The 27,970-nt window shown below is 47.7% G+C and overlaps 1 protein-coding gene across 11 annotated transcripts in view; it reads left to right on the plus strand.

The window, feature by feature from the left end:
• Nucleotides 1-902: 902 nt before the first annotated feature.
• LOC114043223 (nuclear receptor ROR-gamma-like) overlaps nucleotides 903-27,970 on the plus strand; it is a 32,610-nt gene continuing 5,542 nt past the window's right edge. The window contains exons 1-12 of one of the 11 annotated variants that reach the window (XM_027862262.1): nucleotides 903-918; nucleotides 4,152-4,181; nucleotides 5,123-5,291; nucleotides 5,559-5,626; nucleotides 6,814-6,893; nucleotides 21,935-22,020; nucleotides 22,292-22,433; nucleotides 23,991-24,482; nucleotides 24,762-24,883; nucleotides 26,149-26,281; nucleotides 26,558-26,665; nucleotides 26,870-26,980. In XM_027862262.1, coding sequence (XP_027718063.1) covers nucleotides 6,887-6,893; nucleotides 21,935-22,020; nucleotides 22,292-22,433; nucleotides 23,991-24,482; nucleotides 24,762-24,883; nucleotides 26,149-26,281; nucleotides 26,558-26,665; nucleotides 26,870-26,980 — 1,201 coding nt within the window. In that variant the 5' untranslated portion in view covers nucleotides 903-918; nucleotides 4,152-4,181; nucleotides 5,123-5,291; nucleotides 5,559-5,626; nucleotides 6,814-6,886. Of the gene's footprint in view, nucleotides 919-1,552; nucleotides 1,638-3,606; nucleotides 3,673-3,733; nucleotides 3,770-3,865; nucleotides 3,885-4,151; nucleotides 4,182-5,122; nucleotides 5,292-5,558; nucleotides 5,627-5,809; nucleotides 5,909-6,134; nucleotides 6,154-6,668; nucleotides 6,894-21,934; nucleotides 22,021-22,291; nucleotides 22,434-23,990; nucleotides 24,483-24,761; nucleotides 24,884-26,148; nucleotides 26,282-26,557; nucleotides 26,666-26,869; nucleotides 26,981-27,970 lie in introns of those variants that run through there. The other 10 variants (XM_027862260.1, XM_027862261.1, XM_027862263.1 and 7 more) reach the window with 10 other exon arrangements.

Genomic DNA, 27,970 nt, shown 5'->3' on the forward strand with positions numbered 1-27,970 from the left:
CCAGTATCAGTTCAAAGCCTACCTTCTATAGGAGGCCTTTCCCAGGCTTTGGCATTTACTTGGATTTTCAGATATGCCATATTCCCCTTCTAGAATTCCCCTTCTAAATTCTAAGAGGGTAAGGCCAATTAATACGTCACCTAAACTTTGTACCTTCTGTTCCGTGCTCACCATGGGCACTTCATGAACATTTGTTGAATTAAATTGAATCCTTAAAGACAAGTATTAAAAAGAACACTGGACTTGAAATCAGGAGATACTTGGGTTCAGATTCTCTCTCTTATACTTCCTGTGTTACCATGAGCAAGTGACTTAACCACTCTGAGCCTCAGAAGTTAATAGACCCACCAGGTCAAGGAGGGTGGAACAATTAAGATAATAGAAATGCAAAGTAAACCTCAAAAGACTATATTAATATCAACTATTAAAAAGTCCTAAATATACAGACAGTTCTGATAAAAAAAAAGTGCTCTGGACAAAATTAATTCTCTTCTATCCGACTCCCCACTGGGAAGTTTGTCTTCGTAGTTAAACTTCACTTCTCTTTGGTGCCAGAAGCAGAAATCTTGGCAGGGAAATGGAAGCAGGTCTCCATGGAAGGGAGGAAGGGGGCCGGGTGGCTAGAGAACCAAAGGACAGCTGCTGCCTACTTCCTCCATGCAGGCCTCCACGTGGTGGGAAAGGGGGGGATTGGGATGGAAGTGGGGGGGGGGGAGGCCAGAGTCACGAGGCCGCAGCATGGCCAGGTCTTCAGCTGCTGTTTACCAGCTGGGGAGGGAGGAGGGGTGCCCAGGAGCCCTGCCCCCTCCTGTCTGGCTCCCTGCCAGCCCCAGCCTGTTGGGTAACATTGGGAGCCAGGCCCAGCTAATCAAACCCTGGTACTGGGCCTGGGACGGGGACAGGCGGCCACCAGGGCAGGTATTTGTTCCTGTCTCTCAGGCCTGAGAAAGGGGGGAGGGGAAGGGGTGGGGCGTTGGAGAGAGAGGGTCTCTAAGTCCTGGGATCTGCTGTAGGGCCCTCACTTCTTTCCTGCCCCACCCAACACCCCCAGCCCCATATTCCTCTGAGCTACCTGTCTCAGCTTTCTCCAGATAATTTGCAGAGCTCAGGACTACCTGTGTTAGTTACAGAGTGGCATGTGCACTCTGTATCTAGTAGGCCTTCAAGGCATGGGAGATCACACCTGGTCTGGGAGGTGCAGGGGCAGCCTGGAGGGTCTGGGCAATATAGGGAGAGGACCTGGAGGAACTGAGGTAGGTAGTGGGTTGGAGGAGAGGCCCGAGCTGCCCTGCTAGATCTCCTGTATCTCTGTATCCCCCTTATCTTTTCCCAACCTCTATCTTTCCTCATCTCCCCTTCTCTCTATTGTCCTTCCCTCTGACATGCATCTTCTCTGGCTTTCCATTTCCCCAGTTTCTGTCCTCCCCCCTTCCCTCCCCCCCCCCGCTTGCCAGTAGTGCCAGGGTGCTCTGCCAGCCACTCCTCTCCCCTGCCTACTGCCTAGCCAGGTGCTCCCTCCCTCCTTCCCTCCCTCTCTTTCTCCCCTGGGCCCTGATCCCCACCCGGGACCAAGGACTTCCAACAAGTGAGCTGCCCCATGGACAGGGCCCCACCGAGTCACCACAAAGCCACAAGGGGTAAGACAGGGAGGGCGGGAAAGGCACAGGAGAGAAGAAGGGAAAGAGATAGGAGGACAGGTAGAGAGAAGAGAGACAGGAGGTGGAAAGAGAGGAGAAAGAGGAAAGAGGGAGAGACAGGGAAAGAGGAGAAGCAATGAAGAGAAAAAGGGAACAGGAAGAAACAGGAGGAGAGAGAAAGAGAAAGAGAGAAAGAGAACAGAAGAGATAGGGGACAAGGAGAGATTAGAGAGATAGGATAGAGACATAAAAGGAGAGACAAGAGAAGAGGAAAGGTAAGGAGAAAAACTAGAAAGGAGAAGAAAAACACAAGAGGAGAGACAGGAAATAGAGAGCTAGGATAGAGAGATGGGAAAAGAGGAGTGATGAGGCAGGGAGAAATAGTTAAGACAAGAGGAGACCACCAGAAAAAAAGGGGAAGACAGGAGAAAGAGACAGAAAAGGGAGAGACAGGGGATTGGGAAAGATAAGGAGAGACAAAAAGGGAAGAAGAGGAAAGGAGGAAGAGAGGCAGGAGAAGGTCACAGTGAGGAGAGAGAAAGAAACAGTGCAGGGGGGGGAATCTTGGAGTTCATTTTCAGCTAGTTTGTTGTGGGTCCCTTGTGTGTTTCTACACAGACATAATTATTAGGGTCCTATCCACACCTGGGCTCCACATCCCTAGCTCTGAGTCCCTCTTGGCATCTCCCAGTTTTCCTGGTGTTTCCCACTTGGCAGTGCCCAAGCTGAGAGAGCTTGATCCTGGTTGTAGAGGATAGTGGGGGGGGGGGGGTATCGGAAAAAGCATTCCCCACTGCCTACCCTGAAGTAAGCTCACTTTTTGATGTCAATGTCAGTACCAACCAGGTAGATTTTTAATTCTGAGGGAGTAGGGGATAGTATTGACCATGAGACAACTGGGAGGCGATTTTTTGGGGATAGAGGCACCAGGGCACAAGCAGGCACACAGGTCTAGCCCTGAGATTTTTTACATCTTTGTCTATGATGGACACTTTTGGCAATCTAGTAGTCAGAAGACCCCTTCTTAGAATTAGGTTTTTGAATTCATAAAATAAAATATATAAGATTGTGAAGGAAACCAATTCTAAAAACAAATTCATGAATTCCCCAAGTTAAAAGCTCCTGAATCTAGAACCTCAGATGCAGCTGTTTGGCTTTTGGCAGAGGAAAAAGCTTCTGGGCCTCAGTTTCTTCTTGGGTGGTGAAGTAGACAAGAGTGCTGAGACCTGAGTTCAAATCTAGGGTCTGCCACTTATTAGCTATGTGACCCTGGGCAAATCATTTAACCCCTGCCTGCCAGAGTTTCCTCATCTGTCAAATTGGGGATAATAATAGGGGATTGTTGTGAAGATAAAATGAGTTAATATTTGCAAAGCACTTTGAAAACCTTAAAGCGCTGTATAAAGGCTGCTATTATTAGGATTATGAGGCAAAAATGAGAGCATTGGACTATTCAACTTGACAAGCATTATTTATTAAGTGGTTTCTTTGTGTCTGGCTCTATGCTAGGGACTGGATGATTCCTAAAATCACTTCTAGCCTGAAATCTGTGAACCTATGACTTCTGGTCCCTCTAAACCCTCCGACTAGCTAAGTGGTCCCTGCCGCTCTCTCTGTTTCCTCTCTGGTGAGCCTTACCTAAAATCAGATCCTCCCAGAGCCCTCCATGGTCAGGCTAGCATAGATGTCAGAGTGGCCAAGCCACTTGTAAGTGTGTGTGTGTGTGGTGGACTGGAGGTTGGGGGGGGAAGGAAACCTTTCCCTATGCTGGTGATGGAGAGAGGGAAAATGTCTTTTTCCATTATTAGCCCCCAGGGCATCCAGGATACATACAAAAAGGCTGAACCCCAAGAATACTGAGTACCACACCAGGGAGGAAGCAAGAAAACTCAAAGGCTGGGGCAAAGGCAGAGTAGGTCCAAGGAGGTAGGAAGTACTCTCCCACTGCCTCCTCCCTTCTCTCCTCCAGATGTTGTCTGTCCAACCAACAATCTGAAGATTTACCTGGCTGGGGTACAGGGAGAGGAAGAGGGAGGTATGTGGCCAGCTTGGAGCTGAGGGAGCCAGGCAGCCAGTCTCCTCCAACCTGGTAGAGCTGGAAGGACAGAGGAAATAATATCTGTGTGGCTGGAGTGAGTAGGAAGCCAAGAGTAGCTCCCCAAGTCTTGGTAGGCCTGGGGGGGGGGGGGGGTCTAAGGTGAATTGCTCAGGAACTCTTACTTCTTAACCTGTCTCCCAGATCCAGAGGTGAGTAAGGCTGCTTGGCCTACCCCTTTCCCCATTATGCATTCTATTCTACTTTGGACCCCAAACCAAAACTGGTCCTTCTCAGTGTGGTATTGTGGGTTTACAGAGGCCAATGAGGTTCAGCAACAGGTTTGGTTGAGGTGATGGGGGGCTAATGGGTTGTGGGGTGGGGTGTATTTGTGACCAGTCGGGGAAGAGGACTCTCATCTCTTGGCCCTATCTACCTTCAATGGGCCCAGAGTCCTCATAATTCTCCTTTTCTTACAGGGCCTGAAACTGCCAAGAAGACCCATACCTGTGAGTGTATATGTGTATGTTGGGGGTGGGGAGCTGGGAGATGGGGATTGAGACCGGGGTCTGCTGGGGTGGAGGGGTTCCTGGACTTAGAATTTTGGAGAAATGGACAACTTTGAAAAATTAAGGTGGGGGGAAGGCAAAGATGGTAAAAGATAGGAGAAAGGCCAGAGGAGATAAAAATGACCAGGAGAGCTAAGAAGAAGGGACAATGTAGGGAAAGAGAGAATGAAGAAAAACATTCATTGATATTGGGAAAATGGAAAGATGGAGAAAGGAAAATGTGGGGAAAGGAAGGATAAGAAGAGAGGAAAAAGGAGAAAGTAGATGATAGGGAAATAGACTGGGAAGGACAGGAAGAGAACAGCAATGGCAGATAGGGAGGATATAGGAAATCTGAGGGTAGGCAGGGATGGAGGCTCAGCCTGGAACCTGGTAAGGGAGGCTGGCAAGGGGATCTAGAAGGGCTCTGTGGCCAGCCTGGGGTTTGGTGTTCATCTCTGTGGTTAACACATCCTGAGGTGTGAATGAGGAGAAAGAAGTGTGGCAGGGAGAGGGGGCCAGAGGGGAGGGGAGGAGGAAGAAGTAGGAGCCCATCCCCCCACCTGCCACGGGACACAAAGTGTTTCAATGACCAAAGCTGTTGAGACACCGGCATAGGCAGTAGGGAGGGAGGTTAGACCTCAGGAAGGACTTCCTCATGGCTACTGATTGGACATACTAAAAACAAGGAAGAGACTTCATCTTCCTTGAGAATCTCTCTGCTCAGGGCAAGATTCACACCCTCCTCCTACACCGCCCCCTCACCTATTTACACACACACACAAACACACATAAACATATGCACAGGCACATACACACACCCTCTTTTGTGGATCTGGGACACATGGAGAAAAGGTACAACTCCTCCCTCCTTTTTTGATAGTCACTGAATTTCCTCTTAGGCACTGCCCTGCCTCTATCCCAACCCCAAGAGACAGTGGATCAGAACCAGGATGCTGGTTCCCACCAAAAGTCTTTCAGTTTCACCTCCACCCCTGGGTATCCTCCCCGAAAAGCTCCAAGGAGTATCTGAGCTCGTATCTGGATAAGAATCGAATAATCCTGGGATAGGTGAGCTTTCCTTAAGGTTCCGTCCCTGGGTCTTCTACCCTGACCTTCCAGATATCTCATTTCCATCCCACCTGCTGCAAGAATTGCTGGGAAGCTTCCCCTTGGACCAGAAGTGCCCTAGAGGACGCTTCTACTTTCCCCAATTACCCTAGGGCTGAGGAGATGGGGGAGGGGTTGCAGAGAAGCTGGGGGCTAGGGATGTCGCATCCTCTTGGGTGGGGGGTTTGCTCGGCTCAGCAGAATTTTTAAGACCTCACCCTCCCCTAGCCACAAGGCCTCACGGAAATGCTGAGCACGACCCACCCGCACAGGAGGAAAACGGGTCAGGGAGTGACGTGAGTGAATCGTATTAAGGGGAGGAGGGGGCAAGTTAAGGGCCGGCAGTACGTGGGTGGGGGGAAGTAGGGGATTTTTGGAAGACCTGGAATGGAGAGAGATCAAAGTCCTTCCTTCCTTCCACTCCCTCACCCTCACACATCAATTCTGGCCAGGACCCTCCTCAGGCATCCACTCTGACCTTCTCCATCCCAGGGCCATTGGCCGTCGGCACCCACTTTTCCTGGCCGTCGCAGGGCAGCACGTTCCAAGCAGACCTCTCTACTGAATCTCCTCTGAAGGTCTTTCTAGTCCCAGAAAATCCAGCTATGTGGCAACCTATTACAGACCTAAGGATCAGAAAGTCATTGAACCCTTCCAACAGAAGCAGACTTGAGATGGAAAAGGATAGTTGAGGGCCAGATCCTCCGGGCTGAGACAAAGCCCGAAGAAAGCATTACCCTTATTTCTCCCTTTTCCTAACCCCAGACACAGAAGTTTCTTGTCAAGAAATGAAAGGCAAGAGAGGAAGTATTGGCCATTCAAGGTGATAGAACCTCCCCAGACCATGCTGGGCAAGTCTCAAGGATGGGGCTTGAACCACTGTCCAGGATCCAAGGGTCTAAGTTGTTTCCTCAACTCAGACACCCCTAGGAAGATACTCCATTTACCCCTGGAAGGGTCCCTCTCGGGTGGCGTGGATGACCGTGGTGATGCTAAACCAGGCCCTGGGCCCTCGTTCCTAGGACGGTATCTGGCAATGAAGGGCAATATAGATATTTTGAAGACAAGAGACTAGGGATTAAGGGGTAAAGCAAGGAGGGGCCAACCCCAGGTGTATGTGAGTCTGGCTCCCGCTCCCCCAGGCCCCTGAACCAACCAGCAGATGGAAACAGCTTTTGCTGCCTGTGGCTGCTCACATGTGGTTTTGGAATTTTCCAACGCCTGCTGTGATTGGCTGCCTTACCCAACACCCACCCACCCCCTTACACACGCCCCTTCCATTGCCCAGGCCCAGATTGGCCACAAGGAACGCCCATCACCCCTTCCCCACCCCTGGGGGGGGCGTCCCAAAGCCACCTGTGCACTGTTTAGTTTAAACACCCCCTCCCCATTGCTGCCTGGGCAAAGTGAGGCGAGGAGAGCTGTGGATGTTGTGGGCTGCTAGTGCTGCTGACAGACTTTGTCTCCTGCTCCCCCCCCCCAGCACTACCAGTGTCAAGGTGCCCTTCAGCCTCCCCCAAGACCCACAGGTGACCTGACAACCAGGTGGCTCAGCCATGAGAAGTAAGTGAACTGGGGCAAGGGTAGAGATATTTGCTTAGCTCAACCCAGCCACTAGAGAAGAATGGGACGATGTCCTGGGAGAATAGTTTGTGAGAAACTCTGTTCTTTCTGGAGCACTGTGCAGGTAGAGGTAATGGGGAAACTCACATATGTATTACTAGGTAGGTCTCTACTGAGCTCTACTGAGCTATTGGCATAGCTCATCGCTAAGTACGGCTGAGTTGCAGAGCAGTGGAGAAAGCAGCTGAGGGTGGCTCCAGGTGCCGAAAAATGAGGGTTAAGAAGAAAAGGGAATACGGAATTGTAGTATCCAGGTCTTAGAAGGAAGAAAAAGTATACATTTTACAATGAAGTAAACTGAGACCAAGTCAAGTGAGAGGGAGAACAGGAGCTCAGGCCAACATGTTGTCGTCCATATCACAGGGATGTGAGATTGACCATGAAGCAGCCAGGGCAGTACGTTTTCAGGTGTGTGTACATCCGTGTTTCTACAAGTGTGCATTTATGGATGTATCCAAGATGAAGTGTGGGAATTAAAAGCAACCAAATCATCTTACTGTCTTCTCAGAGTAGGGCTCATGCCCCTGATGAGCACTCACATGAAAGGACCGACAGATAAAGGGTGTATTAGGGAGGGGACTGAGCTGGGCCAGGACAGAAGGAAAGCTTCCTCTGGGTTCATAAATGGACGCTATAGAATACATCATAGCACTGAAGTTTGGAAGAGTGAGTGCATGGGAAAAGGGAGGTCCCATGCCGTACATTCTCCCATCCCCTGTGGGCTGGAGCCAGGCAAGTGCCTAACTGTCCTTATTCTCCATAGAGAAAGCCTGGGCCCAGTCTGGGTTAGCCTGGGGTCCTTGGTGTCTATGAGGAGAACGGAAAAATCACTGGGTTCAGGGGAATTGTGAAGAGGAGTAGGAGACCTGAGAGGTGCCCCAGTCCAAGGGTTTCCCTAAAAACCATGGAAGAAAGGGCCTTGAACAGAGATTCAAGACCCCTAAGTTCTCTTGCTGGCTCTGGGGTTCACCAGTTACCATGAACTAAGAGAGTTTAGACCTCAGTTTCCTCCTCTATAAAATCAGAAGGTTGACAAAGACCTCTCAGGTCCCAGCAAACTAACCTTCTAAGAGTCTGTATAACTGTGGGAAATCCTGGATGGAAGGAAAAGGATTTTTTATGCAGGAAGATTGGAACTGAATATCCCAACGAGTTAGGTATCCCAAGGGGGACATAAAGATTATTGACCGATAGCTTGGGGATTAATCAAATGACAGCTCCCCCACCATGATTGTAGAGGGAGTTAGGGTAGTGGAGGGTGGATATGAACCACCCCATCCGCCAGCTTTTCTACAGATGAGTAAAGGAATCTCCAGCAATCTGGGACTGGGCACCACTGACCCGAGTCTCTCGGGTGCTATCAAGGTGCTAAGATCCCTGGGGGGGAGGTAGCCAACAGCTGTTGGTTGTTTCCAATTGTTCTGATCAAAGAAGACCCCAAAGTAAAGGGGAGATAGTCCTGGTACACAGTAGATGCTTAATAAATGTTTATTGCTTGACTGATTGAGTCAGGCAACATGAGTCCTGAAACAGAGAGAGAGAGAGAGAGCCTATGATTTCTTGAGCAGAGGGAAGAAATTCCCTCTGCCAATGCTGGTCCTTCCTCAGTAGCTTATCAATCAATCACTAACCATTTATTAAATGCCAGGCACTGTGCTAAACACTGGAGATACAAAAAAAAGAGGCAAAAGACAGTCCCTGTCCTCAAGGAGCTTACGATCTAGTAGGAGAGACGACATGCAAACAAATATAACAAAGCAAGATATATACAGGATAAATAGGAGATAAGTAAAACACGGAAGACTTCTCTTAACTAGAATTAAGAGAAGTTAGGGAAGGTTTCCTGTATAATGTAGAATTTTAGTTGGGGCTTCAAGGAACCCAGGGAGGTCAGTAGACCCAGTAGAAGAGGGAGAGCATTCCAGGCTTAGGGAGTGACTCGCCCAGGGTCACACAGCTACTGGTATCAGAGAAGGGACTTGACCCCAAGCTGGCTCTGAGGCCAGGTATCTATCCACTATGCTGTACAGCTTTGCATAGAGGGATAGAAACAAAAACCAAGAGGCAGGGAGAGCAAGGGAAGTATGTTGAGATAAAAGCAGAAAATAAGATAAAATAGGGTTAGAGCAGAAGAAGAGAACTGAAGAACAAGATGATGTGATGATGATAATACCTCGAGGCTGTACAGAGCTCATCATCTCTCCCTTAGAACTGTCCCTCCTCCAAACGTCCCCCAGTCTACCAAGGCCACTAACAGCTTCCTAATCAATCTCCCCCACCCTGCCCGTTTCTAACCCTGAAGCTATTTGCAACATTTCTGTCCCCCTCACCTCTCCATATCCAATCAGTTGCCAAATCTTGTTGTTTCGACCTCTGTAACATCTGTCCTCCATCCCCTTCCCTCTAATCACATAGTAATCACCCAGGCTCAGACCCTCATTGCCTCTTACCAGGACTATCTTGTTAACCTAACCAGTCTCCCAGCCTCCAGTTTCTCCCCTCCACATAACTGCCAAACAACCTTCCAAAGATGCAGGTCTAACCATTTTACTCCTCAACTCACCAACTGCCATTAAAAAAAAAAAATTAAAAGGGCCCCTCACACTAACCTTAAAAACACTCCACAGTCTGGTTCTACCTTCCCAGTCAATTCACAATATTTCCTTCCGTATACTCTATGCTCCAACCAAGCTAGACATCTAACGGTTCCTGAACTCGGCCTAACCATCTATGTATTTGCATAGAGCATCCCCCACACCTGGAATCACTTTTCATCCCTGCTTCTCAGAATCTTCATCTTCCTTCAAAGCTACTCTCAAGGGCCACCTCCTCAATGAAGCCTTTCCTCCTGTTGTTAATGCCTTCTCCCTTTGCACAGTACCTAGCATTTACTTATTTGTGGATATAGATCTATAGCTGAAAGGGATGTGAGTACATCTAGGCCAATTCTTTCACTTTATAGATAATAATGATAATAGCTAGCATTTATATAGTATTTTAAAGTTTGCTACATGCTTTGTATATATAAAATCTCATTTTGATTCTCACAGTAGCCCTAAGAAGTAGGTGCTATTTTACAAATGAGGACACTGAAGCATAGAGGCACAGCTAGCATCAGAGCTACGATCTCGGTAGTAGGGAAGGAAGGGTAGATTGGTTTTAGAATTTCTTCCTGAAGGGATCCCGGGAGTCTGGGACTTTGAGGTACTGTTAATTTGCTGTCCAATATGGTCAATAGAGGATAAACCATCTGTATGTATATCTAATGTCTAATCCTAACTCATGTAGTTGACAATTTGAGATTTGCAAATCACTTTTCTCACAGCAACGTATTAGTAGTACACGTATTACCATCCCAGGCCCCATCTTGGAAACAAAGAGAGCTGAAAGGTTAAGTTACTTGTTCAGGGTCCTGTTTGTAAGTGACTGAGGCTGTATTCAAACTCGAGTCTCCAGGCTCATCATGGTAGTTCTCTGCCATGATGCCTCCCACCTGCTTGGTGGATGAGCATCCTCTGGGAATAAGGATGTGTTTGTATAGGCGCTGACTCCAGGGCAGTTCTGAGTCAGAAGCATAGCTCAAACTTTGGTCAATAGGAGACCACAACCCAGGCAAGGACCCAACACCATGAACTGGTTCATAACTATAATGTATCATTCTTTCTAAACTAAAGGGAGTTGAAAGCCAAAGAGGGACATACCCTGAAAGTGTATGGGAGCCTCTTTGTGGGGGTCTCTCTGTCCGAGGATCCCTCTGACCTCCATCAGCCCAGCCATCTCAGAGCTATGATCACCCATATCTTACTGTGACCCTGTGCCAGCCTGGCTTGGTTATGGCTAATTCAGTGAAAGATTCTTCTTCTCCACAGGGACAGCAGGTGAGGAGGCAGAATCCCAGACCTCTTGAATGGGGGTCCAATCCCCTAGAAGTTCCCCCTTGTGCTTTAAGCTTTGCAAAGTCCTACCTCAACCCCTATACCTGCCCCTTTTCCCTTTTGTATTTAATCCCTCAAATACCAACAGCCCAAAGCATTAGCTGCTGAAGGGTCCCATCCTGTTCCAGCATAACAAAAGGACTTATTTTGCTGTCCAATTCCACAAATATTTATTAAGTATCTAGCGGGTACAGAGCATCGGGCCAAGCTTTTGGGGAGATGCAAAGCTTAGGGTTCCTGCTTTCATGGAGCTAATCGTTTGGCCCAGGGATGAGACACAAACATATATTGTTCCAGTTCACTGTATTACATAACTAGGTACCATGTGAGATCTGAGGGGGAAAGGTCGCTCAATGGGTCAGAGAGGTTTGCCTTTAAAGGATAATAAGTAGGAATTCAACAAATGAAGGGGAGGGAAGAAAAAGGAAAGAATAGGAGACAACATGAGTGAAGATACAGAGTTAGTGTGGACCCCTACCTAAAGAGTTTCCAAAGCTCTTATCACCTACCTGCCATACTCTTTCTGGCCCAAACAAATAGGAAAACTCCAGACTTGATAGTGCCCCAAGGAAGGGAGACATGGCAATCCTCACTAGAGCCCTGAATGGTTGGGTGGCATTTCTTGTGATCTACCCTCCATTCCTCATGCTGGTACAGTCTTTTGTTGTCTCCAAGAAAGATGGAGAACTGTATGATTTGCCAGGACCTGAAATAACAGGTCCTGCACCAGTAGGAAGTAAAGGGGAAATGCGGCCTATTATTATGTTTCTAGAAAACCCAGGAGAGAGACACAGAGAGAGAGGTGGGGGGGGGAGACAGGGGGAGAGAGAGACGGAGGGGAGAGAGAGATGGGAACCCAGGGCATGAGGTCCAGGGACTCAGTCAACTGTCTTCTGTTCCTGGCCCCTGCCGGGGCTTCTGGCATCCTCCTGAAAGGGATGGGAGTTTGGTCCAATAATTTGGACCTATATTTTGGTCTAATAGGCTAAATCGTGGGGATGGAGTTGAATCCAGCCACAGAGCTCTGGGCTCCCAGACTTCCCTGTTCCCCGTGATTCACCTTCCCCACCCCATCCCCCCAAACTATAGGGCCCTCTCAGGGTGGTTGTTTTCAGCTTGGCTCTTTTGTTTCCCCTCCTTTCTCCTGTCTCAGACTACGGGGGTGGCGGGGGCGCAGAGAGGGGATTTCGGGTGGCTGCCTTCTCTTTGTGGCTTTTTGGAGCCCCAGACACTCTCGCCCACCTGACTTTTGGCTCTGATACTTTCTCAGCCCCAGGCATCCAGGTGTGTCAGCAGAAAACTCTTCCCCGGGGTCTGAGAGGGATAGGAATGAGTTGACCTGGGGTGGGGTGGGGGGGCACGACAAAGTAACAACCACAATAACATGGTTCTCCCCAGCCTTTGCCCCCCACCTTCTTCCCCTCTCCTGCGGTGGACCCTAGCCACCTTGGTTTCTAGCATCACAGAGGCTCAGGTCTCTGGTCAGAGGGAAGTGAGAATTAATGTGGGGAGAGAAGGGGGCCACTCTCATCAGAAGTAGGGGAGGGGGCCTGGAGTTCCCTGCTTCTCAGAGCATCCCATGTTGGGAAGGGAATCCCCACGTTCAGAGCCAAAGCCTGATCCAAGTAGTGATGAAAAGTGGGGACAAGTGGCTAGAGCAGAATCCTCGGGGAGAGAAGAAAAACCAGAAAGTTTAGAAAAGGGGGGGAAGATAGGAGTTGGGGACAGGAGAAGCTGGAAAATCAGACTCATCTCCCTTTCCAAAGGAGGGATCTTGCTGTAGAGAGGAGAGGAGAGCTTACCTCATCCTCAGGGACTCCCTTGGGCTCAGACAATTGCGAGAAGGTAGGAACAGGGTAAGATATAAGAGAAGGAAGGTATGACAGGATTAGAATGAGGGAGGCAAAGAGCTAGTCAGAATTAGGGGTAGGGGGGCAGCTAGGTGGCACAGCACTGGCCCTGGAGTCAGGAGGACCTGAGTTCAAATCCGGCCTCAGACACTTGATATTTACTAGCTGTGTGACCCTGGGCAAGTCACTTAACCCCAACTGCCTCACCAGAAAACAGACAGAAATAGGGGTAGGGGATGGAAGGAGAATTTCCTAGTCCTAAATATGAGTATTAGGCATGGAATCTTAGAACTTCTAGAAAGAGCCTTAAAAATCTAGTCCCACTCTTTCATTTCCTAGATGAAGAGACCAAGGCCCCAGAGAGTGGAGCAATTTGTCCATGGTCATACAGCTTGTTAAGCGACAAAGCCAAGATTTTAACCTGGGTCTTCTGGCCTCAGGTCTAATGTTCCTCCTTAACCGTCCCTGAATTCTCTGTTTAGCTGAGGATCTCTCTGGCCTGCCTTCCCCCTACCTTCTTAATCCCTCTGCATGTGGTACCAATACATACTCCCTGGTCAGGTGCGTAATCCCATCTAGACTTCTTCCTTGATATTTTAAAATAAGCCTTTGGGGGGAAAGGAAGGAGACCGATTATGAGCCTGAGCAAAAAGCAGAGAATTCAGGAGGAGGCTAAGATCCTCATTATAAATCCTTTTCTCATTTTCATCCAGATGAAGCCAAGCAGATCCCCTCACCTCCAGAACTATGGATACCCCTCTTGATGAAACTGGTAGTACAGTAGACAGAGCACTGGGCCTAGAGTCTGGAAGCCCCAAGTTCAAATCCAGCCTCAAATGCTTACTAGTTATGTGAACCCTGGGCAAGTCACTTAACCTCTGTTTGCCTCAGTTTCCTTGAAAGGGGAATAATAAAATAGGCCCTACCTTAAAGGGTTGAGATGAAATGGGAAGCTTGCGGAGAAGAGCCCTAATTATTTCTGTCACATTTCCCCCCCATACCAGGTACCAATTGGATGTCATGTATTAGGGGTAGCAGGATGGAGGGATGATTATGCATCAGCATTCTGTGTCAGTAAATATAAGCTGGACTACCATCTCCTTTACCCTCACAGTACTTATAACAGCTTGTAATTTTAAAAGTTTAATATAGTACTTTGCTTACAAAACCACTTGAGGCAGATAGTATCATTTCTATCAGAGAGGTTAATTGATTTGCCCAGGGTCACACAGCCAGTAAATATGTATCAGAGCTGAGACTCGAACCCAGATCCCTCTGCTGCCCAAGTTCGGTGTTCTTGTTGTCAGGCTGCCTCTCCTCCAACCCTGCCTTCCACTTCCTCTCCTGTCTGGTAAAAGACACTGTCAAGGGCCAGCCCTGCCATCCCTGGGTGAGGGGGAAAGAGCCAAGAAACCATTCCCCCAATGTCTTTCCTGACATTGCAGTGGAATGAATGAATGAATGAATGAATGGGAGAGCTCAAGTACTTCCAGAGCGACAGGGGTAGGAAACGTGAGAATGGAGACATTGAGATAGTCATTCATTGAGCCATCCTCTTCCTGGTGATCTCTAGACCCCGTCTGTTACGTCTTCTGTCCAGGCCCAGGGAGGAGCTGTCTGGCACCAAAGAAGAGGGGGAGCAGAGGCTGATCTCGAGAAAGTTCTCTCCTTGATATAGAAGGGTGTGGTACAAAAGTGTGTTCTGACCTCATCAGTAACTATATATAGTTAGTTAACAATCAACTCTAATGCCCCCCCATACTCTAAACAGGAAGGAGGAATAAAGGCTAGACCCAGGGAAAACCTTCCTGAGGGTAGGGGTTGAGTCTAGCTGTGGGAGTCGGGGAATTCGGGGGCTGAGCTGGGCTGCTGCTGACCTTTGCTTGGCTCCAGTTCCTGGCATCATCTGGCCCTGAGAGGGGAGAGTTCCCGGCAGACCAGATCCTGGGCATCGTTTTGAGTAATCCCGCGGTCTGTCCATGACTCACCTTCTCCCTACCCCCTTCTCACCCCCCATCTCAGCCAGGGCTCTTCTCAAGGGGCCTGGGGTTTGGAGGCGAGTTCACCGAGCTGTTTTTTGGCTCTTGGCCTTACTCCCCCCCCAAAACCTCAGACACTTTCTCTTTGAGGCTTTGGGAGGGTGGAAGTACAGGGGTTATGGGAGGGGGGAAGGGGGTTTGGCAAAGGCCCGCCAGAACTGGTGAGGGCTAAGGTACCGGGCACTGGGCCAGAGAGAGTGTGGGCGTGTATGCTCGCGTGGGCGCAGGACTCTCTATGTCTCTGTTTTCATCTCTCTGTTTCTGAATCTTTCTCATTATCTCTTTGTCTCTGTCTCTCCAGGTCTTGGTTTGCCTATTTCTGACTAGTTCTCTGGGCCCATCTCTCTGTCTTCCTTTAGTCTCTATCGTCTCTTGGTCTCAGTCTCACTCTCAGTACTCTGCCTCTGTGTCTCTTTACTCAAGTTTATCTGAACTTTATTTCCCTGCCTGTAAAAAACAATCTAGTTGGACCAGAATGCCCTCTGAGGTCTGCCCCAGCTACTGTGTCCTGTGGTTCTCTGTGATTCTCTCTCTGAGTACCTTGTGTAACTTGCTGTGGTCTGTGGGGCCTTGGTCAAACCCCCAGACTCCAGCCCAGGACTTTTTGTAGCTCAGTTTTGGCCATTTTTCTCCGTGGGAACAATAGAGACTGTGACCTCAAGGTGGGGTTCTAAGACCATGTCTAGTAAAGGAGGGAGCCAGTTTCCAGCCACCTGGGTCAGAAGAGATGTGTCCGAGGTCACACACTGTGGTCAGCACATGCACGCACATGGATGTGGCTCCCAAGGAAGGGAAGCAGGAGGAAGGACCACAGTGGCTAGCGGGCAAAGAGCTCGGATGCTTGGGTTCCCACCTTGGTTCAGTTTACAAATCTCCACCCCCTGTCCTTGACCTGCTAAGTTACCCATGGCCAGCTTCTTCCCTCTTTGTGCTCTGATCCTGGAAAAAGGTGACAGACACCCCTAGGCTTCTTTATGTCTTATCCCCCATCTATAAGTACATGTACACATCTATTAGTGGGAGTGTACTCACCTATGGGTAAACATGATAACACAAATGAATACAGCACTTCGCAGCTTACTCAGCACTTTACTCAAATGAGATACGGAATAAAGACTGGGCCTGTGATTTTTAAAGGGCACTTCCAGATGATGAAAGTCCTCACTAGTACAGATCAGCACCTTCTCTGCAGCCCATAGTCTGAGAGCTGCCTAGAGCACTAAGTGACTTGCCCAAAGTCATAATGCCAGTATGTGTCAGATAGGATAGAATGTAGGCTGCTATTATTACTTTTTTTACAACAGTCCTATGAGGTAGGTAATGCAAATGTTATTATCTCCATTTTGCAGTTGAGAAAACTGAGGCTTATGGAGATGAAGTGACTTGTCCATGGTCAACTCATAGCCACTATGGAGCACCAGACATTGGCAAAGCTATAAAGTAGAATAGTGGGATTTCAGAGCTGAAAAGACCCTTAAAATTCATCCATATTTAAAACCAAAGCCCAGAGAAGGGCAGTGACTTCCCCAAGGTCACACAGCTAATTAATAAGAGGCTAATGTTGTTTTAAATGCCCCCCCTTTTTTTTTAGCATCTTTGTGGCAGCACTGTCCCACTCCACCCCTCCCAACACACACACACACACACACACACACACACACACACACACAGTGCCAACATATTCTTTCCTTTTTCCCTTTCACCAAAACCAGTTCTCACCTCTTGGAAAAGAATTTGAGAGATTCATTTGTGCTAACATGTGAATGGCTAGTAACAAATTGTTGTTAGCTGATCCCATAATTATTTGCATTTTATCTCCTGACTATACCTTAAAGAATGGAGCTCAAATAGTGGATTTTCTTGTTTTTGCTTTTTGTGTTTTATTTTTAATTGAATTTTATTTTATTTCTAGCTCAAAATTCTCTTCATCCCACCTCCCCCTTCCCCTACTTGTTGAGAAAGCAAAACCTGTCACAAATAAGCAGAGTCCAGCAAAAGAAGTTCCCACCAAGTCAGGAAGGAAGGGAGGAAGGAAAGAAAGAAATACGCTTTAACCCACATCAGTTTTCTATCTGGAGGTAGACAGCCTCTTTCATCATGAATGCTCTGAAGTGGAGTTAGTCATCATGTTGACCAGAAGTCTTAAGTTTTTCAAAGTTATTTATCTTTACAATATTGTCATTACTGTATAAATTGTGCTGGTTCTGGTCACTTCACTTTGCATGAGTAGATACATGTCTGCCTATATTTTTCTGAAAGCATCCCTTTCTTTACTGCTTATAGCACAATAGTATTCCATCGCTTTCGTCTGCCATAAGTTGTTCAGCTATTGCCCAATGGATGGGCATCTCCTGTTTCCAATTCTTTGCCACCACAAAAAGAGCTGCTATAAATCAAATGTGGATGTTCACAGGATCATAGATTACATGGAAGTGGCCTTGGAGGCCATCCGCTCCAACCCTTCATTTTCATGAGATTTTGATTCACTCAAGTTTACCTAGTTACTTAGAGGTGGAGTTAAGATTTGAACCCAGGATTCTTTGACTCTAGACCAAGTACCTTGATGCCTCTCGATATCTGTTTTTCATAAAACATAATGCCCAGAACATCAGACTCCAAATGTGACTCGACCCAGACACGATAGCCATCATCCCCTCATTCTAGATACCATGTCCCCCTTAATGTGTTTGTTGTTCAGTCATTTTCAGTCTTGTCCAACTCTTCATGGCCCCATCTGGGGTTTTCTTGGCAAAGATACTAGAGTGGTTTGCCATTTCCTTCTCCATTTGACAGATGAGGAAACTGAGGGTTAAGTGACTTGCATAGGGTCACACAGTTAGCAAGTGTCTGAGGCTGGATTTGAACTTGGGAGGAGGAGTCTTCCCTATCTGCTCTATCCGCCGCGCCAACTAACTGCCAACTCCCTTAATGTATCTCCTAATAATGTTAGCTTTTTTTTTTTTTGGCTTCTATGGCACATTGTGGATATGTACTAAACTTACAATCTACTAAAACTAACAGAACTTTTTAAAATTTTCTTTTAGATTAATTAATTTATTTATTTTTAACTTTCAACATTCACTTTTATAAGATTTTAACAGAACTTTTTAAAAAATCTTTTTAAAGTTTTATTGATGCCTTTTGCTTTTATATCACAGTAGTTTCCTAGTATATTCCCACCTTGACCCCCTGTCTTATAACAACAGAAAACATTGCAGAAAAACTGATTGATGGAACAACTACATCTGGCAGTGTACGTAATATTCCATACCTGTAGTTCCCCAAATCTCTGTTAAGAAGAAAGAATTGTGTTTTATTATCTGTTCTCCGGGGTCAAGATTGGTCATTACAATCAATCAGAGTACCCCTGCCTTTTCATATCATTTAAATTTACATTATTTAACCTTTATGTATACTTGATTCTGCTTACTCTGACTTGCATCAGTTTATCTAAGCCTTCCCATATTTTTCCAAATTCCTCATATTTGTCCTATCTTACAGTACAATAATATTCCATTACATTCAAACACCACAATCTGTCCCACCATTACCCAATCAATGGGTACTCACTTTGTTTCAAGCTTTTTGCTACCACAAAAAGTGCTGCTACAAATATTTTTGTGTGTATAAAGTTTTCCTTTGACTTCTTTGTTGTGGCGGGATTGCTGGGTGCCCCCCAGATCTTTTTCACTTGAACTGTTAGCTAGCCACAACAGTTCTATCCTGTACAGGGTCAAAGTTGATGTTTGGAACCCAAGGACAGGATTTTTCATTTCTTCCTTTTAGATGTCATCCTATTCAATTGATCCATCACTTTAGCCTACTGATATCTTTTGAGATCCAGAATATGTCATTTACTGGGTTTGCTATCTTTTCAAGTTTCATATCCTTTGCAAATTGGATACATTCATCCACGTCATTAATAAAATATTAACAAGCAAATGGTCAAAGCCAGATCCCCAGGAATCTCCACTACAAATTGTCATCATCTCATTAATTAGTACTATTAGCATCCTAGTTATTCAACTAGGTCCAAATCTGCCTAATTGTATTATCTACTGCATGTCCCTCGAACTTATCCTGAAGTAGATCATAAAGGTTTTATCAAATGATTGATTGAAATTTTGGCAAACTACATTTTCAACATTGCCCCAATATTTTTTTTTGGTGGAGGAAGAAGGTTGCGCCTGTGATTGGCACAGTGGGTTCCCAAGTGAGGAAACTCCTGCCAAGGCAGATTGTCAACTTTTCTTCAACTTATGGTCTTAGATGTCTGGATTCCTTTGAGGTTAAGTGACTTGCCCAGGGTTTTATAGCCTGTATATTTCAGTGACAGGACTTGAATTCAAGTTGTCCTGAATCAGAGCCAGGACTCTATTCATTACTCCACCCTGCCTTTCTTACAGTTTAGATTTTTTCAGTCATTTCAGTCACGTCCGGCTCTTCATGGCACCACTTGGAGTTTTCTTGGCAAAGATATTGGAGTAGTTTGCCATTTCCTTCTCCGGATCATTTGACAGATGAGGAAACTGAGGCCAACAGGGTTAAGTAACTTGCCCAGTATCACACAGCTGGTGTCCTAGGCCAAATTCGAACTCAGGCCTTCCTGAAAGTTTAGATACACTGTCAAAAATGAAAATTACATTAGTCTGTCATAATCAATGTAAAACCATTCTGGTGTCTAGGAATCGCCCCTTTTCAAGCATTGGTCACCACCTAACACCGTGCCCCATTATAGGGAGCTACTTGATTTACTTCAGTGAAAAGCCATACCCCAAGGAAGTATTGGAGTGAAGTAAGTGGACCTTATCCATGATTCCACATTGCACAATCAGCGTAAGTAAGCTGTGAGAGTCTAGAAGTAGGTGACATTAGGTGTTATGTTCTCTGCCCTTGGAGATGGGATCAGCACATAGAAGAGCCAGAGAACCCCACTCTACACCTTCCTGCCCAGGTTTCCCCCCCACCCACTGGGGCGTCAATGACCTCCCACTGGGGCCAGAGAGGAGGGCTTGGCCTGTGGCAATACTGAAAATATCTTCTGTGGCTGGAAGCAGCCTCCCTGGGCTACCCTCTGAGGTCGAGAGAGGGAGGCCACGCCGGGGGGCTGCGTGCTGGCCTGTGCTACTCAGCGGGAAACAGCGGGGCACTGATAAGCAGAAAGCGAAGAAAGAGAGAGGAACCTGGTGGCCAGGAGCAAACCACAGAAGTGGGGGTAGGGGGAGAGCAGGGCAAGCACAGGGCCCCCAGAGTCACAAAGAAAGAGGGAGAATGCGAGGGTCCTGGCCTCAGAGATCTGGGTGCCACAGACATGCTGACAAACCTTCAGATGTGCACAGGGCCATACACACTCTGATATATACATACACCCCATTTCAAACATATACACATTCACAAAAATCCATATGCACCGATATACGTGTGCCCTCAACTCTTGATGCTGTTATAAAATTCATTCACAGAATCAGAAAGCATTTATTAAGTGCCTACTATGTACCAGGCAACAGTGAAACAGTCACTGCTGCCCTTAAGAACCTTACTGTCTAGCCAGGGAAGACACTGTGTGCATACATGGCAGATACAAGGTCATTTGGGGGAGAAAATACCAGCAGCTGAGGGAATCAGGCAAGGCTTTGTGTAGAAAGTGGAACCTGAACTAAGCCTTGAAGAAAATAAGGAAAACTAGACATAATGACAGCCCCTACATAGTTCCTGAAAGCCATAGGGTTCTCTAACACGCGCTAGACCGGGGTAGGGAACCTGCAGCCTCAAGACCACATGTGGCCCTCTAGGTCCCCAAGAGCGGCCCTTTGAGTTTGGATTCAGTCAAAAGGCCACCTCAAACTGAATCCAAACTCAAAGGGCCACTCTTGGGGACCTAGAGGGCCACACTTGGGAACCTAGAGGGCCACATGTGGCCTTGAGGCTGCAGGTTCCCCACCCCTGCACTAGACACATTTAATCTTAGTATGATATAGGGGAAAGAGCAGGAAATTGAGTCAGGAAACCCAAGTTGTTGTGATCTACCACTCTTTTGCTAACTGGTTGTGTGATCTTGGGTAAATCATTTTATAATAATGATGATGATGATGCTGATGATAACAGCATCTATATAGTGCTTGGCTCTATGAAATATTAACTTATTTTATCCTCATAGCAACCTTGGGAAATGAGTGCTATTATTATCCCCATTTTACAGATGAGGAAACTGAGGCAAACAATTAAGTGACTAGCTCAGAGGTACCTAGCTCGTAAGTGTCTGAGGCTGGATTTGACCTTGGGTCCCCCTGATTTCAGGGCCTGCACTCAATCTACTACTCCACCTAGTGCACAATTTCCTCATCTGTAATTAGGGGATTTTAGGCCAAATTACCACCAAGGTCCCTTCAAGCTCTGATATTGTGATTCGTGCATATATACTCTCCAGCAGACTTACATGCACACATGTATTACGGTATACAAACTCATTAATGTCTATATGCTTGCCCGCAGACGCACCCTTTAGCATACATACATACACATATGTAAATCCTGGATCAGTAAGCCAGTCCTACCCTTTGCTTTCCAGGTACCCATCAAGAAGCTGTTTTGAACCCCATAGCGACTATACTTGTGTCCCTAGAATCCCCCCCACCCCTGTCGTCTCTTGAACTCAATACTAAAAGCTGATTGTGATAGCACAGGCCCAATCCCGCCCCTCTGAGCCTAGTGCCCAGGTGCCCCTAGCCCAGCCCACCACATCCTCCTCACTTGCCCCGTACTCTGCCCGTGGGAGCAGAGCCTGGGGTGAGGGGTGGGGAAGAGAGAGAAAGCAAGGTTCCTCAGGCGGGAAGCAGGTGCTACAAAGTAGCAGGGACTTGGGTCCCAAGGCGGGAGGGAAGCATAAAGTCTCTGTGACTTGAGGGGTGGGGTGGGGTAGGGGTGGGGGAACAGGTGGCTTCTCTGTACATCTGCTGCCTTTGCCACCCAACTGAGCTGATGCCGCTTCCCTGACTTCCCGGTCTTCTCCCCAGCCCCCACAAATATTCAGCATCTTCCAGGGGTTCCTGCTTCCCTCCAAGTTTTGAGGGTGAAACTGAACACTCGGTACCCAGATTGAATAAGGGAGTGAAACTTTGGTTTATGTCTAATCCATTCTTTTTCATACTCTCTTTCAGCTCAAATTGAAGTGATACCTTGTAAGATCTGTGGGGACAAATCTTCTGGGATCCACTACGGGGTTATCACCTGTGAAGGTTGCAAGGTGAGATTCACATACGCTTTTGGGGAAGTGGTATGCCAGAGAAATGTGAAACTCAAGAGCCCTTATTTGATCCCTGGGAATATCCTAGAATAGTCTTTAGAAGAGAAAGCATCCAGGGAAGAAGGTGGGGAGGTGGCCAGCGTGTCTTTTCACGAAGCTCTCTGCACCCAAGTATTCTGTCCCTAGATGAGGTGATAGGGAGTGAAGGGAAAGCAGGGGAGTTGAGGAATCTGAAGGGAGCAGTCTTCTAATCCTAACCCTTTCCCACCAGGGTTTCTTTCGCCGGAGCCAGCAATGTAATGTAGCATACTCCTGTACCCGACAGCAAAGCTGCCCTATAGACCGTACCAGTCGGAACCGCTGTCAACACTGTCGCCTGCAGAAATGCCTGGCGTTGGGCATGTCCCGGGATGGTGAGGCCATGCAGGGAAGGCTCCCTGGCTGCTACTCAGGACCCCTCCTTCTATGGAGTCTGTAAATAGGGGCCCTAACTAGCTAAGCAAGCAGAAGACATCAAAGTGTTTCCTGAAATCTTAGACTTCTGTAGGGCTAGCCAAAATAGCAATAGCTTTGGAGTCAAGAGATACTTGGCTTCAAATCCTAGCTCTAACACTCACTAATTTTGACTTTGGAAAAGTCATTGAACTTTTCTGTGCTTCTCTCTCCTCATCTGTAAAATGGGGATAAAAATATTTCTACTACCTGCTTCATAAGGATCTTATAAGGAAGGTACTTTCTAAAGCTAAAGCAGCTAGAGAAATGCGAACAGAGAAGGGTAACTCTCCTCCCTGCCCCAAAAATTCCTCAGGCCCTAGCCTTTTTCCATCTTTTCTTCTCCGGGCTAGATGGTTCCTAATTCTTTGTCTCTCTTCTCTCAGACCCCACCTGGTTCCCTATTCTCCCTCTTCCCCAGCTCCTACACCTCTCCCCCTGTGAGGATTTATTAAGCATCTACTATGCTAGGTGCTGGGATGCAAAAAAAAAAAAAAAAAATGAAATGAAATGACTTCTCTTTGGTCCCTGGGAGCTAACAGGAAAAGTTGGACCAGTGAATAGCAAGACTGAAAATAGCCACAATTCCTAGCAAAGGGTCAGGGGAATAGGAGGTTTGAGCCTTTTGTCTATCTCCCAGGCCACTCACCTGACACACCCCACTGACAAGGGAGCTCAGGGAATGGGCACAGTTAGTGGGGGGACAAGGGGAGGAAAGGAGGGGAGGACGGGATGATGTGACACAAGAAGCCAGAAGGAACCCGTCAGCACTTTTCAGTGCCTGAAATAACCAAGCAAAAGGAAACGCACAGGCGGAGAGCTGGCTTGGGGTGTGAAGGGAGCTGACAGGGAGGGGGACTGTGCCTCCACACCTGGGAGGGGTTGAAGGGGGTGGTAGGGCGGGGAGGGAGGGGGGAATGAAGGGGCAGGAAAGAGAGTCAGAAGAGGATGTTCAGAAACAAGCCGCTGAGCCCTGGGTTGGGCTGTGGTGTGTATCTAGGTCACCAGGGAGCCTGTAGGCCTGACCACATGGAGACCTGGGTTCACAGCTCTCCCAGCTCTTCTTCCTCCTGTCTCCTGGGCAAGGGGGGTGACCCCAATACAGAACTGCTGTCCCCCTAGCTCCCACCTTGAACCCCATCCCATAGTCAAAGAGTCCAGATACCTTAGCCTTACTGCTTTCCTTGTACTCATCTTCCCCACTCTTGATAGTATCGCTTTGGGAGATAGTATCACTTTGCAGTGTGAAATGTAGGAAGAACTTAACCAGGCAGGTCCCTGGAACACCTGGGAGGAGAAAGGTGAGAGAGGGTCTCACGGTGGGGTCCAATGGAGGATACAGATTCTCCAAGGAGGAAGTCAGAGTAAGACAGAAGAGGGTCTGTTGTCAGCCAGCCAGCTGTCAATCATACAGAGGTACCTCTTTCTCCACCACCTCTCACCCCAACAACTCTGATCTCTCACCGGGCCTCTTCCAGCTGTCAAGTTCGGCCGAATGTCCAAGAAGCAGAGGGACAGTTTGCATGCCGAGGTGCAGAAGCAACTGCAGCAGCAGCGACAAGTGACCACTCCCCCTCCTGCAGGGACCAGAGGGGCAGACACCCCCGCCTATACCCTTCCCCTCCCCAATGGACAGCTACCCCTGGGCTCCTCACCTGACCTGCCTGAGGCCTCTGCCTGCCCACCTGCCCTCCTTAGCACCCCAGGCCCTGGACCGTCCTACCCTAATAGTCTGGCCAAAATGGGGCTGGCTGGGGCTGTGTACTGCCGGGGGTACAGCCCCGATCGGGCAAAGGCTGAGGTCGGCAGAGCTTTCTATGGCTTGGGTAGCCAGCTGTCCCCTGACAGGTGTGAGCTCCACATTGGGGAACCCCGACATCTGGTGCTTGGGGAGCCAAGCCAAGGGAGGGACTCGTACAGCAGCCCCAGCTTCCGCCTCGACCTCCCCAACGCCTCCCTGACTGAGATTGGTAAGCAGCCAGAGATAGGGGGCAGGACCAGCCAGGCAGCTTCTCTTTAAGTAGAGAGGAAGTATAGGGAAGGAACTGAGGTCAAGGAGGGGTAACAGATTCCTAGGGGTTCCCAAGACAGAGACCAACATTCGAAGAAAAAAATAGAGACACGGGAAAGCTCGATCATGAGGGCTGGATGACCCTAGGTAGAAAGCCAGAGGGGAGGATAGTCTAATGGGGGGGACTCCCATGTGGCAGGGGAGAACTGAGGTTCAGTATGTGCCTTCCCGGCTGCAGAGCACTTGATCCAAAATGTCTGTAAGTCCTATCAAGAGACCTGTCAGCTTCGACTGGAGGACCTGCAGAGGCAACGTTCCAACGTCTTCTCCCGGGAGGAGGTGATCAATTACCAAAGAAAGGTAATGATTCAGGGGCCAGACCAAAAGGATGAGGCAACCCCATAGTCATCAGGAAAGTCCAGAGAAAGAGAGGGACACACACACACACACACACACACACACACACACACACACACACACATGAATACACACCTGGGTGAAGGAAAATGTGTCTGCACACAGCTTTGTTCATGTATGTACATCTATGGATATCAGTATGTTGAGAAACTGGTCTCAAAAACCTCAGAACTGGATAGAAACCAAGAGATCATCTAGTCTAACTCCCTCATTTTACAGATAGGGAAAACTGAGGTCCAGAGAAAGGGAGTGATTGGCCCAAGGTCATAGGGCTAGTAAGTGAAAGAGATGGAACTAGACCCAAGGTCTCCTGACTCCCCGGTATGGCGCCCTTTCCACTTCAGCAATGTGAATCTCAGAATGGTGGCTTTTGTTTACACCTCGCTGAATGTCCTCACCACTCCTCTCCAATAAATTCCTGCCTAGTCTAGGCCTATTTTAAATTCCATCTCCTTCCCCTAACCACCTCAGTCCCAGTAGTAATCTTTCCCTCTGAGTTCCTTACAAAATGAATCACTCATTTGGGGACTTACTATATATACTACTTTGTGTTTAGCGTGTGTATGCATGTTTCCTCTTATCAACTAGACTAAAAGCTCCATGAGGGCAAGACCTCCTTTGCATATGTTTCGAATTCCCCATGGCGCCTTGGAATAATAGTTCACATTTCTATAGCACCTTGAGTGCTATAGACTAACCGTACATGAACCTTGTCAGATTTCAAAGCTCTCAGGCTGACGATGCTCTAGAACAAAAGTGCTTCCCTAGCGACAACTCCACGAGGTAGGGAATGTGAATATTATCATTCCCATTTCACAGACGACAAGAAAGTCCCAGAGAAGGGAAGAGAATTGACCAGGTTACGTAGCTGATAAGTAGTAAAGCCAGGATTCAAATACAGATCTACTGACTGAATCCAGTTTTCTCTCCACTACTCTATGTTGTCCTAAATGGGCACTCAAACATTTGCTGATTGTCAATACATTTTTATATGTCTACACATGTTAGTACACATATGCGATTTCAGGAGACAATGCAGACCATAGTTTGCTCAGGTTCCTTCATTGAATGCTGTGAAGGAGTTAAATAACCAGAGTAGGATCCCAGGGGGTCATATGGGGTTGAAGGTTGGGGGGTCATGGAGAGGTTTGGGGGGCTCTGACCTGTGTCTTTTCTCTTCCCTATGGTGGTTTTTCTCCCACCCCAAGTCGATGTGGGAGATGTGGGAACGCTGTGCCCATCGGCTCACCGAGGCCATCCAGTATGTGGTGGAATTCGCCAAAAGGCTAGCAGGCTTCATGGAGCTGTGTCAGAATGACCAGATTGTGCTGCTCAAAGCAGGTGCCAGGAGTGGGCTAAGAAGGCTCGTGTTGGGGACTGGAAGGGGTGAGGACAGAGAATATGCTGGGTGTAGGTCAGGGAAGGTGTCTAGAAAGACCTAAAGGGAGAGGTTTTCAGGAAGAAATCCAAAAAGACTAGGAGGTATCTTGTCCACTGAGGGAGCTGAGATGGATTTGGGGCTGAGCTTGGGGTATTACCTTGGTACCACTCTCCACTTTGCAGATGTCTTCTTCTGCCTTTTCTCCCTTCGTCTCACCTCCCACTCCCTCCCCACAGGGGCCATGGAGGTGGTACTGGTGAGGATGTGCCGGGCCTACAACGCTGACAATCGCACAGTCTTCTTTGAGGGCAAATACGGAGGCGTGGACGTGTTCAGAGCCTTGGGTGAGGGCCAGTGAAGGGAAGGTGAAAGTTCCTGGTTCCAACCCACTGTCAAACACAGTACACTCCTATTTCAAGACCAGCTACCTCCTTTCCCCCAGTCACCCCAAGGCAAGATTCTGGGTTGGGCCCTCAACAGCAAATATCCCCCTCCTCTCAGTTCAACAAACTCTCCTTTACTCTCCCCACACTTTCAATTTCTTTTAGGCTGCAGTGAACTCATTGGCTCCATCTTTGACTTCTCCCACTCTCTGTGTGCTCTGCATTTCTCCGAGGATGAGATTGCTCTCTACACTGCCCTTGTTCTCATCAATGCCAGTAAGTTGTGGCAGGGCTTTGAAGTGCCTAAGTAGGCGGGGAGCAGGCAAGATGCTAAAATAAGAATGGAGCCTGATATTGGAATATATGGGCAGAGTAGTACCTAATTGCTGGGAACCGTTAACACAGAGAAGAAACTTGATCCCTCTAGAAAGTTGAGGCTTGGGGCAATCTACACTGTGCCTATCTACCCCAATAATTTTATTCTGGGTTAAATGAACATCAGGAGTAGCCGTTAGGAAGAAAAGAAGTTACGGAAGGGAAGCCTGGGAGACAGTACATAGAAATATGGCAGACTCAGTGAAGGTTAGACCTTGAAATGATCTGTTGTGGTGTAATGGAAAGACCACTGGATTTGGACTCAAAAGGCCTGGGTTCAAATCCTGATTCTGCCACCTATGTGGCCTTGGGCAGGTTGCTTTACCTATCCAGACCTCAGTTTCTTCACTTGTAAAATAAAAATCTTGAACTAGATGATCTCTATGGTCCTTTCCAATTCTGAAAGCCTATGACCTTTAGCTGGACCAAACCTCTCATACTGGATGAAGAAACTGAGTGTCAAGGGAAAAGAGACAGTTCTAACCCCTTTGACTTGGGGATGGATAAAAGAGACATAGAGTGAGCCTTCAAGTTAGTTTAAATTAACTGTCATGTGTATGAGTCTTGTTTAATTTCAAAGCTCCGGGTTGACCATTTTCTGGAAGGAAAGCTCCAGAAAAGGCACTGATGCCACAGCACACATGTGTTTATTGTCATGTACTATTCTGAGTCTCAAGTTATCTAAGACAGGTTTGCTTCCCTTGGATAGAGCAATGGTTACAACGGGCAGACCAGATTCCTTATAATTTTGTCCTTAAATATGTCCACATTTGTTATTTCAGCCCAAATGTGAGTATATTTAAAGACTGTGCCTTTAAAATAAGAGTGCACACACATACACACACTCTCTCTCTCTCTCTCTCTCTCTCTCTCTCTCTCTCTCTCTCTCTC

Source organism: Vombatus ursinus, unplaced genomic scaffold (assembly GCF_900497805.2).
Source record: "Vombatus ursinus unplaced genomic scaffold, bare-nosed wombat genome assembly UNPS02014768.1, whole genome shotgun sequence".
Classification (NCBI taxonomy): Eukaryota; Metazoa; Chordata; class Mammalia; order Diprotodontia; family Vombatidae; genus Vombatus; species Vombatus ursinus.